This window comes from Juglans regia, chromosome 3 (genome assembly GCF_001411555.2).
Source record: "Juglans regia cultivar Chandler chromosome 3, Walnut 2.0, whole genome shotgun sequence".
NCBI lineage: Eukaryota > Viridiplantae > Streptophyta > Magnoliopsida > Fagales > Juglandaceae > Juglans > Juglans regia.
This window is the reverse complement of record NC_049903.1, coordinates 3,109,025-3,125,192: the sequence shown is the minus strand read 5'-3', so window position 1 is coordinate 3,125,192 and position 16,168 is coordinate 3,109,025. Positions and strand designations below refer to the sequence as shown.

At 39.3% G+C, this 16,168-nt stretch overlaps 2 protein-coding genes across 6 annotated transcripts; one reads left to right on the top strand and one right to left on the bottom strand.

The window, feature by feature from the left end:
* Positions 1 to 2,996: 2,996 nt before the first annotated feature.
* LOC109007222 lies at positions 2,997 to 15,419 on the bottom strand. 5 transcript variants are annotated; one of them, XM_035688645.1, is made up of 9 exons: positions 15,028 to 15,416; positions 14,768 to 14,898; positions 14,602 to 14,668; positions 6,636 to 6,832; positions 6,348 to 6,544; positions 6,083 to 6,190; positions 4,029 to 5,977; positions 3,622 to 3,694; positions 2,997 to 3,388 (listed from the first exon to the last, which is right to left on the bottom strand). In XM_035688645.1, exons 4-9 carry the CDS (start codon positions 6,730 to 6,732, stop codon positions 3,242 to 3,244), a joined length of 2,571 nt encoding a protein of 856 aa, XP_035544538.1. In that variant the 5' UTR covers positions 6,733 to 6,832; positions 14,602 to 14,668; positions 14,768 to 14,898; positions 15,028 to 15,416; the 3' UTR covers positions 2,997 to 3,241. The 5 variants fall into 5 exon arrangements, with proteins under 5 accessions (XP_035544538.1, XP_018842354.2, XP_018842349.2 ...); XM_018986809.2 differs by having other exon boundaries at positions 4,029 to 5,824; positions 5,927 to 5,977; positions 14,768 to 15,402; XM_018986804.2 differs by having other exon boundaries at positions 14,768 to 14,956; positions 15,028 to 15,402.
* On the top strand, positions 10,944 to 12,846 carry LOC109007211. The gene is made up of 5 exons (XM_018986787.2): positions 10,944 to 11,228; positions 11,376 to 11,631; positions 11,852 to 12,247; positions 12,353 to 12,598; positions 12,791 to 12,846. Exons 1-5 carry the CDS (start codon positions 10,944 to 10,946, stop codon positions 12,844 to 12,846), a joined length of 1,239 nt encoding a protein of 412 aa, XP_018842332.2.
* Positions 15,420 to 16,168: the final 749 nt, after the last annotated feature.

The window sequence follows — 16,168 nt, the reverse complement described above, 5'->3', positions numbered from 1 at the left end:
AACTTTACTACTCCTATAAACTCGACCTTCACTTGAACTCTATTCTCAACGCACAAGCTCACTTCATTCTCACTTGGCCTCTGTTTGGTTATGAACCCTTGCAAGGAATTCACAATATGAATACTTGCACCTGAGTCCATCCACCAAGAATTTAAAGGCGCATCTACTAAAGAAGACTCAAAACAAACTAAGGCCAAAGAGGTACCTGCAGAGTTCTTCTTCTTCTCTCCAACCAAGCTTTAAGCTTAAAACAATCATTTGCCAATGACCCTTCCTTTTACAAAACTTACATTGATCATTTTTCTTTATAGTTTCTTTAGGACCACCAGAAGTTTGACCTTCAAACCTTTTACTGTGCTGATTTCGGTGTGAGTTATTGCCCTTATGGAACTTAGACTTATGATTATGAAAAGACCCCTTGTTCTGTTGTGGCTTAAAAGCCAATTGCATAGTTTCTACAGTCTCACGACGCATCCTATACTCCTCTTGGGCACATGCTACTATTAAATCATTTAAATCTCATTTATTCCACTGAGTATTATAAGCAACATTTAGCTGATTAAACTAGCTAGGAAGACTGTTAAGAACATGATAAACCAGAAAATGCGCAACAATGAGAATTTTGAGAGCTTTTAGCTTAGAGGATATATGTATCATTTTCATAATGTACTCCTTAACTCCACTCGAACCATCATATTTCATACCCATCAGTCTATCCATCAGGTCTCAAGTTTCAACTTTATCGGATTCAACAAAACTTGACCTATGGCATCCAAAATTTTTTTTAGCATTGTCATTGTCCGGAATAGCTCTTATAATTGAATCCGATATAGAACATTTGATGATCTTTAAACAAAGCCTATTTGCCCTATCTTGATATTCAGCCACATATTCAACAGTGCTCTTATCAGTAGGTTTTGAAGGTTGCTCCTCCAGAGCAAAATCCAATCCCAAAAGACCAAGAACAATTTCTACGTCTCGTTTCCATCTCACATAATTATTCTCAGTCAATGTTTCAATATCATATAATTGACTTGAAATATAGGAGGCACTCAAAACTGTGGAAACATGAAATAATACACTTTATTCAATTATCATCCAATCATAATGCATGCAGTCAATAGATGATAACAAATCTTTTCTAATTAATATGGGCTATTAATTAGATAGTCCATAATTAAGCTCAGAACCATATGAGATTCATTACGGTAAGAGCCTTGGTGCACCATTGTAAAGTCACCTTTGGGCTGACTAAACAACATGCTATAAGGTACTCTTAAAACATATCATAAAACTAATTAATAAAATCACATCAGTTTTGAAATACCATCACTTTAAAGCAGAAATAAATTTCTAGACTAACGCAATCTCATTAACTAGTTCACACCATTTTCTAAAATATCACACACAATGACACATTTGTGCAAGATATTATGTGCAATAAATTAGAAAACAAAGATATCATTTTCCTTTTCTTTTCTTTTCTTTTTATAAATAAATATCAATGAGTGCCACTTTGGCGGCTACCATCCACTAATATTTCAAAAATTTCACTTAATGGAAAAATAAGGATAATCTGAATGCCCATGAATTACAATCACAAAATGATAATAATAATCATCAACTTGACACAATCAAAGTCAGAGTTCAAATGTGATTGTGAGACAAAAACAGTGTGAATAGATCAAGTATATAAGACAACAGATATGCCTAAAATTAAATAAGAACTTGAAAAGCATATATATACAAAAAATGCTTATAACAAGTTTCAAAATTAATATGTATCCAAAACATGCTAAGAGAGAGAGTACATATATGCATAGATCATATAAGAAACAGACAATTCACCAGAAAATTTATCACAATATTCAGTACATTGTAGCCCTTAGAAAAAGGTGTAATTAATATTCAAAATTATAAAACAGTGTCTTATGATGGTACTAAAATTTTTCAAAATATATATAAAGAATTAATAGGGCGAGTAAATAAATACTGAAAAAAGAAAATAACAAAAAACACTGTTCATGTGGCTACACGGACCGCACGCCCACGTGATGCACGTGGGCAACGTTCTGGCAGGAGGAGAATTCATCTTCAACCTCCAGCCAGGTCTGAAAGCGGGTCGCGGGTCTGCAATTCGGATCAACGGGTTTTCAAATGGATTTTTCTCAATTTCTTGCAATTCTTGAGTCAAAAAACAAAATTAATATAGGAGAAACATTATTGAGTACCCGAAAAATACATATATGATGCTTTAAAACAATGGGTATCCATATTTAGTGTAGATTAATCAAACTTTGAAATGGGTATGAACCCTAATTTTGTAAAAACTCAAAACCGAAACAAAGCAATGAATTAAAGACATCTAAAACAAGTAAACAAAATTCCAGAAAACGATTTTGATATGAATTTGATCAATTGTTTATGTAATACGATTTTCTTTTCAAAAAATGGTTCCAAAAAATAATAAAACAAAATATTAAAAGAAACCATAATCATAAGGCCCAATTAAAAAACAAAAGAATAAGGAGATTAAGAGGAATAAAAACCCAAAAGATTTGAAGATTTACAATAAGTAAATACAACAAATTTGATTTTGAGTGATCGGTTTGTATAGAGAAAAATCGAAAACAGAACATCATTTTATTCTTACGAAAGATTCTAATCCTAGCATGGTGGCTCTGATACCAAATGTAAAAACAAGAAAACATGCTAGGAAGAAAGATCTTTAAGAACAAATACAGGATACGAAACATTGAGAATGTACCTGCAGAAGACATGGTTGAAGAATGCAGACTGATCTTCCCCTTCTTGCTCCTCACAAAATATAAGCTTTCAATGGGGCAAGCCAATGGACGTATGGAGAGGAGAGGGGACCAAGCCTCTTATAAGTTGAAAACTTATGGAGTCCTCCCATTAAGGACTCAAATTCCAATGGGTCTAGAAAATTTTAACACAATTTAAATAGAATATAATCCTATATTACTAAGATGCAATAAACCCCAAATGATCACTCAACTTAATGGGTTAAACCAAAGTACCTTTGTGAGCTATATCTAACCCGTTATATAAAACATGCAATCAAATGAAACCCATATTTGAAATTATTCTAACAAAAAGTGCTCAACAAAATGAACCACACATCAATCTCAGTACAGATCCTAGCACAGCTAATTCCACTCTTAGATTGTGTGTTTTTGTTCTTTTTTGGGTTTCCATATCCCCTGACAGGACTTCATTTTCACCTCGGGCCCACTTTGCACAAGTTCCTCCATTTATCCTTCAAGTCTACTGTTGTCCGAATGTGCAGAACATCGCCACCAAATTCTAAAATCTTCTTCCATGGAATATTTCTGTCATTGGTGTTTGAAAATTTCTGCACTCCTTCCTACATTACAACAAAATTATAATTAATTATATAACTAAAAATGGTACAAACCTTTCAATTATATAACTATACGCCATAGGTCAGAAATCGAAGCCACACGAATAACCATACTTTTGAAACACTGCTGGGATCATAAATGTATTAATGTGATTACCTATATAATGTCAAGTTAATCGATACAGTTATACAAGTTTCCATCATGAAGCAATGTAAGCATACAACAAAATAAGTACCTTCAGTATCTCTTCCTCCTCAGCTGTCCACGGAACTTTCTTTCGCCTTAGCTGAGGACTTGCTGGGTAAGTACTGCAAATTAAAGCAAGGTTCGGTATCAATGAAGAATAACCAATATATAGAATGCTAAACTGCTACGTTTGTTTTTTTTTTTAAATAAGTAGAATGTTAAACTGCTACTGATAACCAAGAAGTGTGCGTAGGGGTAGAAGGGGAGAAGAACATGAGTCCCAGATTTTTTTTATCAGCAGGATAACATGAGTCCAAGATGAAACTGGTGTACCATAGAACATAATACATTTTCAAGGCAGCTCCTGAATATGGAGGTAGAAGTACTAGACATCCAGAATTACATGAAGGAAAGATGATAAATGTACAGAAACAACTAGGCATATAAGCAACTTACTCATGCCTCTCTTGCTTTGGGACTCTTTTAGAATAATTAGAAATGATAGACTTCTCATTTTCCTCTTCAGAAATATCCTCTGCATAAGCATCAAGTGCGCAAACAGGTTCCTCTGTTGGCTCAGCGATCTGTTGCTCTGAAACTTCCTGCTGGATTTGTTCCTTTGAGTGTCTCTGAATGCCAGGAATAACGCCTGTGTTTCTACAGGATAAATTCTCACCATCTGCATGAGTATCATGTACACAAACAGGTTCATCTGGTGGGTAGGCAATCTGCTGCTCTAAAACTTCCTGCTGGAGTTCTTCCTCCACGTGACTTTGATTGACAGGAACAACATCTGTGTTTCTACAGGATGAATTATGACCATCATGCTCAGCTGCTTCTCGGTTGTCTCCTTCAACCACTCTTACAACTTGGATAGAATTTACTTGCCCTTCTTTCTCTTCAGTTAATACATTTAGTGTCCTGGTAATTTCAGCTGGCTCTTCCTCTCTAAGTACTGAATTGACATTATCACATAATGCAGAAGGTTCTGCTTGTTGCTTATCATCTACACTTCTTCTACAATGAAAATTATTGACTTCATCTGCATGTTCCCCGTCGTGACCAGTCTGACCATTTACTCTCTCTTCCAAGTAACCATTTTCACGACTTTTGACGAGAAGATCCTCATCTCTATGCAATGTCTTAGTAAGTTCCTCTGGCTTTTGGTCCAAACCCATACCCAAAAACAAAGTTAATTCTTTCCTTGCCAAGGAGGCCTTTTTCTTAGCTACAAGGTACTCAGAAATAGAAAGGGAATATGCACAGAAGGGGCAGTAAAATTTACCATTGTTGTCAAAGCTGGGTGAGGAACCCAAACAGTTCTCATGAACCATCACCGGGCAATTACTTGTGCTACATACCAACAGCTGACCACCTTCATTACACTTCATACAAAGATTTTGGAACGTCCAACTAGTTGATGGATCATAACTGTTTGTTGCCTGAGAGCTCAAGAACTCATTTTTCTCAAAGAAGACATCAATATTACCGTAGTGATACCCCTCACTATCACTTGATGTCCCCGCTTCACAACAACGGTCCATATTCTCTTCAGCTTCATGTGCGATGATCTTCTGCTTGCATCCATTGAGAGATGCAGAGCATGGTGCTTTTAGTTGAAACTGGTGTTCATAGTCACATTGGGATTCATTTCCTCGAGTCTTGACCAGGAGAGGACCACTTGAAGTTCTAAGTTCAGCACATTGTTCCCTATCATCTCCGACTTCATCAACAGAGATCTTTTGATGAGGTTCATCTCCAAATGTATCCAGAGGCATAGTAGTACTGACATCAGGAATATCTGATTCAATATGGTTGAATTCATCATCAGCAATATGCCCACATCTCATGGAGGCAGTATGCTCATCATGATTATCCCCTAGAACCCTGACTTCTTCCAGGCTTCCTCTCTGATCCTTAGCCAAGCCACAACTTTCTGTTCCAGCAACCAGCATAACTCTTTCAGATGGAAACTCTAAGCTTTCTGTTCCATTTAGAGGAACTGGGTTCACTTCTCTGGACTGAACTGAGGATGAGGCAAATTGCTTCTGCCTCTTGGCATTTATATTAGGATCATCACAAGCATCTAACCTATTTCGGTTTTCATGGAAGTCTTCATCCATATTTTCAGTAGCCAGTGTATTCCTTTTCCTCTTGGAGTCTAGTAAAATCCCAGTACACAGATTGTTTTCCAGTAGCTTTTTCCTACCCTCAACAATTCTAGGCATCACGTTCCCTTTCGGTCCCATATGCTGTGTGTCAAGACAGCTCTTATTAACTCTCTGTGTGAGTGCACTGTGCTTAACATTATACACAGGTACTATTTCACCTGCATTTGCCAATCCACTCCTTACCTTCAAGGTATCAACATAAGGATGACTACCATCAAGAAGTGAATCTTTCAGCTGTGCACAAAGAAACACACAAACCAAATATTGAATGAAGAATGAGATTGGATGAAATGGGGAATACATGATAGTAGAGAGAGAACTTTGAAAAATCTCCAATACCTGTTGTAAGGCAAGTTTAGGCATACAGGCTCTTTTATGGATTATAAAGGGGTGAGCATTGCAATTTGACAGCTCTAGTCCAGCCATTTTAAGATCTGATAACGAAGTCTGACAAAATATATTTATGTTCACTTCAAAATAGGAAATCCAAGCTTAGAAATTTTGAAGGAGATAATCAACTATGTGAAACTAGGTTGATTCAAATACCATGTTTTTAAAAACCATGATTGATTTAATTATTACCAAAGATTAGATAAAATACTACCTCCTGCACTATGTGCTCGAGAACATCTTCACAGCTTTTTGACATATCAAACCCAACTTTTGAAGCTAAGGATGAACAACCATCTTTTGTGATCCCATTACTAGGACCAAATAAAACCTCCAAACATCTCAAAGCCAGCATTTCCCTCATGTTTTTCCCCAAATTATCAGGTAATTCTGGAACCATTTCGATCAAATCTGAAACAAGAAACCATGAGTCACCCAAACATTCACTCAAGTATAGATTAAAAAAATTATTCACAGAAAAATATATTTGAATTCACAGTACCATGTAAAATAGAAACATCAACTTCCTTGAAGCTTGCAAGAGCTTCAATGACCCAAATCCATGCAAGGCTTGAAGCGCAACCAGATGCCTCATCCATGGGAGACCAAAAATTCAAGAAGTTCCACAAACCAAAAATCTATAGGCCCCCCGTGCACGTCTTTTGTCACGCCCCGTACCCGGCAGTGAACCCTTCTAACCTAAAATCCACAAAATATAATACTTAGATACGATAATTCTCCAAAATCAAATACCTCAAAAATATTTCCAAATGAAGTAAACTCAACACTACTACAAATTTTCCAAAATCTCACAAATCCATCATGCCACTTGCTAGTTGGCACTCATCTCACCTTTCTCTTATATTCCAACTATCACAGCTCTCAAGCCATTTGTAAAAATAAATGGTGGCGATAAACTAGTGTATAAACATAAGCCAATTACAGAATGCAAAACAAAAAAAAATTTAAAAAGCAACAGAGCGATATTTTAGAAATATTTATTTACAATAATAATATAGACAAAAGACCTTTGATATAAGCATAACTAAAACAGCATTAGAACGGGATAGAAGCCATGTTTAACCCTCGTGGTAGGATTGTGCTATCTCATGTGGCCAAATTGGGCAGAAATAGGAGTGAGATATTCCCCTTTTAAACTCGGTGCGCCGAGTGTGCACACAAGAAAGACCACGCAAAAAATCACTTTGTCTCCAAAGTAGGTGCACTCAGAAATAAAGATATTGGTACTAACATAATAATAGAGGCCATGATTTTACACCCATGGTAAGGTTAAAACAAAAGCAAAAAATAGAACGTCATGCTAGAGGGTTTTCATATGTGATATCATATCAAAACAGAGTATTGTGTAGATAAATATCATATAATCATATAAAAATTTCAAATTTCAAATTTTAAATTTAATAATCGCCCTTTTTTATGAGAGAACAGAGTACCAAAAATGCTTATGTACAATTTCTATTAAGAGTGGGAATACGCATTTTCTTTGTACAATCTCTCTATTCTCATGCTTGTCAATAATCTCACCTTCGAGGCCTCTCGCAGGAGCTAACTCCCTTATCCCACGACGCTTCTCGTCAGGAACTCTTTTACCTTTTGTTACTAGTCTTTCTTTTAGTGTTAATAAGATGGCGGGTGATAGGCAATTTACGATGGAAGCAAAAACCTTTGTTCTTTCGGAAGTGGGTGGCAATAGCATTCATATCACCGAGAGAAGCAGTAGAATGGTTACGTTTATTGTCATAAGTAGGACGTTGGCTTCATGGCTAGTACAGATGGTAGAGGAAGGTCTAGACTCTCGTCGGCATGAAGGCTTCTTCAGAAAAATGAGGTGGGTAATGGAGTTCTCACCATTCAAAGTCATGTTAACTCTAGGGGATGCTTCTTGCATTTGGCAGAGCTCGGGAATGACAAGAAGAGGGGCTCTGTTATTGTCCCTGAAGGTTCGAAGGGCAGGGGAAGATTTTGCTTACCATCTTGAGAAGGTTACTGGCTTCTATGACTTTGTTGATGCCCAATACAAGTAGGGTGCAAACAAAGGGTGGCTTTTGAAGGGGAGAGGAGACTGGTAGTGGGATGGAGGCAGGGAGGTTTCTCCCCCTCAAAAGGCGCCACCTACACTTTAGTCCTGAGGTTACCAACGTGTACTCAGACAAGGAGCAACTTTGCTATGGTGGCTGACAGGAGTTGGTTGAAGGGTAAAGGGATTGGCAGCATAGGAGATCACGATTGCAGGCCTGTCCCACCTGCGGCTACCCGTCTTTTTCCACAGACTGACATGGGAGGTGAGGGGTCCTCTGTCGATAGTACGAAGATGGGGGAAGTAAAAGGTATCCTGTGGGCTGTCAGAGCACAACTGTCAGGGATATAAGATGAAATTAACGTGTTGAAGAGGAAAGTGGACTTGGGCTTAAGTTTGGTTATGGGTCAGGGTAGTGGACTCATGAAGAATGGAGAGCCTGCGATGAGTTCTGATAAGGCTGGGTTGGGCTTGAGCAGAAGGGGGCCCGCAAATGATGTTGTAAGGACTATAGGGGTTAGGCCCGTGAAGGTTGGAGAGACGTCACTTAGGCCCGTCTCTGAGTGGCGGGCTAAGGAAGCATCTCGGGCCCGAGATTCATCCATATCAAGCCTGAGAATCCCAAATCCTCCGGCGGTTGCGCCAGCCACCTCGCCGCCAAAGACACAGAAAGACCCGCCGGCTGCCGTCGACCCTACAAGCCCAAGTAGGGTCCAGTTACAGGCCACGACAAGGAAGAATAGAAGCACAGAGGTGACGACAATTGCTAGGTTAGTTCAAAATGAAGCTGCCGCCTGTTCTCAAGCCACCGGGAGCTCATTGACGACACAGATAGAGCCGCCGACCACCACTATCCCTACAATACACAACTTGAAACAATTCCCGACCTCTGAGGGGATGAATGGCTGCAATGAGGTGGTGGCCTCAACTGGGTTGCCTCAATTCGAAGTTTCCACTAGTCCACATCCTCCACAACCTCTGGAGGCTTCTTTCAGGGCTTAGTGCCCTCTCTCAATGACCCAGGAAGACTCTGATGTCAAGGGGTCATTTATGGTGGTAGCTGCTAAGACCCCATCAAGGGTTTTGTGCACATTGGAAGAAGAGGATGAGACTACTCCCAAAAATGAGGCACTCTTGGATGACAGGTCATCAATTGGGTCTATTTTACAATTAGTTTGCAAGGAGTCCAGAGAGATTGCTACCTTTAATGAACTGGGGGATTCGAGGGACAAACCCAATCCTATTTGCTCACTGCCTCCAGCGCGACCCAGGAAGACTCTGATGTCAAGGGGTCATTTATGGTGGTAGCTGCTAAGACCCCATCAAGGGTTTTGTGCACATTGGAAGAAGAGGATGAGACTACTCCCAAAAATGAGGCACTCTTGGATGACAGGTCATCAATTGGGTCTATTTTACAATTAGTTTGCAAGGAGTCCAGAGAGATTGCTACCTTTAATGAACTGGGGGATTCGAGGGACAAACCCAATCCTATTTGCTCACTGCCTCCAGCGCCTCTATGGATTAGCTCACAATCAGATTGGGTCTTGAAGAAGGTAGATGAAGTTCGCCATTGCATAGGGATCTCCTGCGAGGGTTTTGAGGATCAATTTAAAGCACTCCTTACAACCATCAAAGCAAGACAACCCCTTATAGACAAAACTGCCTCTAAAAAAGAAAGGGAGCTCAAGAGGCTTTCTTGTTCTATAAATTATGATGCAAGGGAAATAAGTGTCAATAGGGGGAGGCACAATGACAGGGTGAACCTCAATGTCCCATGAAGCCCAAGATCCTTTTAGGGACTAAATGACCCGAGCAAACGCCTTAGAGCAAAGAACTTAATAAGGGAATGGAAGGTTGACGTTATTTGTTTACAGGAGACTAAACTGAAGTTTATTGATAGAAACGTAATAAGTAACTTGGGGAACTTCTCTTATAAGGGTTGGACCAGCCTTGCTTCTAAAGGCACTTCAGGGGGCATCATAGTGATGTGGGACAAGAGAGTAGTAAATTTGGTGGAGTATATCAGAGAATTTTCAGTAGCTTGTTCTTTCATGAATGTGGAAAATGGTTTCGAGTGGGGGTTCGTAGGAGTATACGGGCCCAATGATGACAGCTATAGAAAGCTTTTTTGGGATGAGATCGCTGGTTTGTGCAATTGGTGGGATGGCCCATGGTGTATCGGATGTGATTTCAACACTACTTGATTTTCGAGTGAAAGGTCAAGGGACTCTAGCTCAGGTTCAGCCATGGCTGATTTTTCAGCTTTAATTTTCAAGCTGGATTTGGTTGATCTACCTTTGGCTGGGGATTATACCTGGTCTATCGGGAGTGCTTGGTCTAGGCTGGACAGATTCATTGTCTCTCCCTCTTGGGAGGTCCACTTTCCCAACCTATGCCAAAAATGACTCTCTAGGCTCTGCTCTAATTATTTTCCTCTCTAATTGGATTGTGGGGATCTCCACGAAGGACCAAGATATTTTAAATTCAAGAACATGTGGCTGATGGTAGATGGGTTTACGGACAAGATTAGAACATAGTGGTCCTCATATCAATTCTCGGGCACTCCCAGCTTTGTTTTAGTCGGGAAAATTAAAGCCTTGAAAAATTATCTAAGAAAATGAAACATGGAAGTATTTGAAAACATTAATAACCAACGGAATATCTATTTTATGAGCTGCATAGTCTTGATGAAAAAGAAGTGGATGGGGTCCTCTTGGATGATGACAAGGCAAGGAAAATGGTTGTAGTAGCTGAGCTGGAAAAAATACACTTATGGAGGAGAATTCCTGGAGGCAAAAATCTCGGGCCCTTTGGTTGAAGGAAGGGGGCAAGAACACAAATTTTTTCCACAAAGTAGCTAATTCCAATCGAATAAACAACGCCATCAAGGTTCTTCATTTGGAAGGGAGGGTTCTTTCAGACAGAGTCGCTATCAAGGATCACATTGTCCACTTTTATGATAAGCTTCTGAAGGAGCAACATCATTGGAGACCCAAGGTAGATGGGCTAGTTTTTTATTCTATTGATCAATCGAGTGGGGCTTTTGAAGAGGAAGAGGTACTTAGTGTACTAAAAGGGATGGATAAAGACAAAGCCCCTGGGCCAGATGGTTTCCCAATGGCTTTCTTCCAAGCTAGTTGAGACATTGTCAAGGAGGACATTATGAAGGTCTTTCTCGAATTTCACTCTTTTATGAAATTTAAGAAAAGCCTTAATGCCACATTTATCGCCCTTATTCCTAAAAGGGCAAGGTTGGTGGAGGTGCAAGATTTTCATCCTATAAGTTTGGTGAGTGGGGTTTACAAGATCATCTCTAAAGTTCTAGCCCAGCGGTTGAGCGAAGTCATGGGGAAGATCATCTTGAAGTCCCAAAACGCTTTTGTAAAAGGAAGGCAAATACTAGACTCGGTCCTCATCGCTACTGAATGCTTGGAGAGTAGAGTCAAAGCCGACATTCCAGGTATCTTATGTAAATTGGATATGGAGAAAGCCTTTGACCATATAAATTAGGATTTCTTGGTGTATATACTTGGTAGGTACGGATTTGGATAAAGGTGGATGAAACATTGTATCACAACAGTCAGATTCTCTATTTTGGTTAATGACACTCACGAAGGCTCTTTAATAGCTCTCGGGGCTTGAAACAAGGGGACCCTTTATCCCTCTTCTTTTCATTTTAGTAATGGATGTTCTGAGTAGAATGTTGAAAGGGATGACGGATAGGGGCTTCATCTCGGGTTTCTCAGTGGGTGGTTCCTCACATGGTAGTCTATCAATCTCTCACTTACTTTTAGCCGATGACACACTGATTTACTATGAGTCAGACCCCGATCAGAATTGTTCCTTGAGAGCTCTCCTGCTTTGTTTCGAAGTTATCTCCGGTCTTGAGTTGAATCTATCAAAATCTGAAATAATTCCAGTTGGTTCGGTTAATAATTTTAGTGACTTGGCTGCCATCATGGGCTGCAAGGTGTCATCCTTGCTCATGAAGTACCTTGGACTTCCTTTGGGGGCTCCTCATAAATCCAAGGCTATGTGGGATGGAATTGTTGAGAAGATCGAATGCAAATTGGCGGGTTGGCAGAGAATTTACTTATCTAAAGGTGGTAGAATCACATTAATTAAGAGCACATTATCCAATCTCCCAACATACTTTCTATCTTTATTTCCTTTGCCTACAGGAGTGGCAAACAGATTGGAGAAGATTTTTTGTGATTTCTTGTGGGGCGGTTTAGAGGACACGAAAAAATTTCATTTGATTAAGTGGGACAAAATCTGCACACCTTTGTCCTACGGCGGATTGGGGGTTAGAAAATTGAGAACCTTCAATAAGGCCCTTTTAGGAAAATGGTTATGGCGGTATCATCGGAAAGGAGATGCTCTTTGGAGGAACATTATCGATATTAAGTATGGGAGCATATGGGGAGGTTGGTGCTCTTAACAAAGTAAGAGGGGCTTATGGCGTGGGTGTTTGGAAATTTATTCGTAATGGTAGGGATGACTTGTTAATTGTAGATTCGAGGTGGGTAGGGGCACTCAAATAAGATTTTGGCACGACATTTAATGTGGCGATACTACTTTGAAGAACGCTTTCCCCTCTGTTTATTGGATTGCGTTAGATAAGGATACTTCAGTGGATGACAACATGGACATCTCTTCTGATTTCACTCATTGATCGGTGAGATTTATTAGAGTTGTATAGGATTTGGAGATGGGAGACATTGTTGACTTTTACAGCGTGTTATATGCGTTGAATTTACCTGCAGATGAGGAGGACAGATGCTTTGGACACCTTCGGGGAAGTCAAATCCTACTACAAGGTATTGTCGACCAAGTACCCGAATGCTTTTCATTGGAAGTGCATTTGGAGGAGTAATGCTCCCCTTAAGGTTGCTTTCTTTTACTGGCTGGCATCTCATGGGAAAATATTAACTATTGACAAGCTGAGAAAGCGTGACCTCCATATAATAGATTGGTGCTTCATGTGCAAACATGATAGTGAATCAACGAATCACCTCCTTCTTCATTGTGAAGAAGTAGTCGAGGCTTATGGGATGAAATATTCACAAGGCTTGGCATTGCATGAGTATTGCCTAGGAGGATGATAGATTTATTATCATGTTGGAGAGGTATTTGGGGCAACCGACAGATCGCGGCTGTTTGGAAGATGGTACCTCTATACTTAATGTAGTGCACATGGAATGAGAGGAATGGTCACTGTTTTGAGGATAGGGAGCGCTCACTGGAAGGGTTTAGGGACTTTTTCTTTCATACATTTCTACTTTTGGCATCATCTATTGTATTGAATGGAACAAATTTTAATGATTTTTATGCTGCTTTTCGCAACGCTTGGCTTGTAACTAGACTTTTCTTGTATATGTCTTGTGTACCTGGGTCTCGCCTAATTACGTGGATTAATAAAATCTCTTTCTTACTTATAAAAAAAATGCTCATGTTTATACCAGTTATGGCAAAAAAATATTTTATTTTTCAGATACAAAGGATAGTGCTGAAAATGACGAGGTTGTTTTCATAGCAAAAAGATGCAAGCTCTTCACAAAATAACCTCCATTGATTTTTGGCAAAGCATAGGAGTACTGCTTACCTGAACTTCGTAACATCTCTGAATTTCCTCACAACAATGCCAAGCGAATATTTTTTTTTTATAAGTTGTAATATTATATATATATATTAATAGGAGTAACCAAATACACTGGACGTATACAAGAAAAACACCTAGCCCATACAAGAAAGCCCATAATGACCCAAAAGCCCATGAAAACCTACCCAAAATACACCAAACCCGAATTGAAAAACTATCATTACACCTCCCCGACCCCATCCCTTAGATTCTGTAAAACTAATCTTCAACCTGAACAATGCCTAGTGAATATCAACCGTCACCTAAACACAATTTAACACAACTATATGTTAATAGAATCAAACCAGCACCTTTTATATAAAACGACACCAACTAAAAGACTCCATGACAAAAACCCCATATCTCAACCCACTCTCACAACCGAAGCACATTAGGATACCTAAGACGGCAAAACTTTTCATCTTCCGCCCATGCAAGGTGCTCTAAACATTCTATTTCAGTGATTAATCATTTGCCAAGTACCAGTCAGCATTTTGTACCGATTTCTAAAATAACAATAAACACTCGAACCCAACTCCACGAAATTAACCTCTAAATAGCAAGCAGCCACCAAAATAATTTGTTTTAAACAAACACAACCGTTGCCACTTTACAGATCAAATACTCCCACCATTCTCACGCTCGGCTGGTCCAATCGGCACCAAATCAACTGCCACAACTAAAACTCCAGCTAATCCAATCCAACCATTTTTTGTATAAGTAACCCAATTCAACCATTTTAATCCAAGTCAACCATCAATTCATTTCATCATAGAGTCTAGGAAATACCAATTGACCGGTGGTTGTCCGGTGGTGGCAGCTTCACACTAAGAAGGGTAGCAGTGTTGGACAGCAACTGTGGACGATGAAACCGAACTGAAACCGTTAGATAGAGAGGGACATAGAGAGCGGAAGATAACGAGACAGAGACAGGGCGGGGCAAGAGTAAGCTTACCAGCGCGGCGGATTGTTCACGGCAACGATGCGATGGGACTGCTACGTCAGCTTCGTTGGCGGCACTTCGAATGGGGGCTGTGCGATGCAGCGGCCAACGGCGGCCCGTTGCGTGTGTGGTGGGTGGCGCGGCTAAGAGGATGCAGAGATGAGAGAGCGAGCGACAGAGGGAGGAAACGATCTGAGAGACCTATAGAGGGCGAGAGAGTGACGGAGAGAGAGAGAGAGAGAGAGGGAGAACAGGCACAGACGGAGATTTACCTGTGGCGGGGCGCTGCAACAGACGACGGAGGGGACAGTGGAGGACGGGCTGGAGTGGCGTGAGGTGTGGCTTTGGTGTGGGCAAGGCTGAAGAGGGTTGTGTCGAGAGCGGCAGTGTGGCCGGCGTTGTTGGCGGTAGCCCAGTGGTGAGCGGCGGCTGAGAATTTCAGGGAGAGAGAGCGAGGTCGGCGGCAACGAGAGAGAGAAAGAGGCCGAGGGAGGGAGAGTGGTGGTCGGAGAGGCTTACCGACGTGGACTTGTGGTAGGACCTCGGGGAAACGGCGGGGGCAAGACGTTGAGCTTGGGCGGCAGAAACTCAAAGAGAATGAGAGATCAGGACGGACGGAGAGAGAGGGCGACTGAAAGAGAGAGAGATGAGCGGGAAGAGTAATAGAGGGAGAGGGAGACGCGTGGGTAATCGGCCGTTTTTATAAAGGGTAGTGATAGGCTTACTACCTATCTACTACCCATCTACTATTTGTAGTGTTTTTATTTTTTTATCATTTTATTTTAAGTATTTTTTTAACATCCTTAATCATTAAGAAAAAATTAAAAAAATATATAAATTTACTAATTATCACTTCCTTAACTATTAAGTAAAATAAAAAATTATAAAAAAAATCAAATATAAAAAAAGTAGTAAATGAGTAGTAAGAGGGTAGTAACCCTATCATTTTCCTTTTATAAAAACTAGCGGTGGCTAACGTGCAAAGCACGTTTGCCTGCCTAATTGAAAAAAAAAAAAAAAGATTTTTAATATTAAAATAATTTAATACATATAACTAAAATTATTATTTATTCATATTCATCATTTATTATAGAATTTAAATTATATTAAAAATTTAAATTATTTAGATAGTTTTTTTCTATTAAAAATATTCAGTAAAATTTCATCATTTATTTAATGATAAAAAAATAATATTTTATAAATTAAAGTTGATTTTAAGTATATGATATAATATTATTCTCTTAAAAATGTTCAGTAAAATTTTATTTTTTACTTAATGATGAAAAATTAGTATTTTATAAATTAAATTAAATTTTAAGTGTATGGTAGAATATTTATATTTTAATTATTTATTTTATATTAGTTTAAATCAATATTTAAATTTCAATCGTTAGATTAAATCTGAAGATTAAA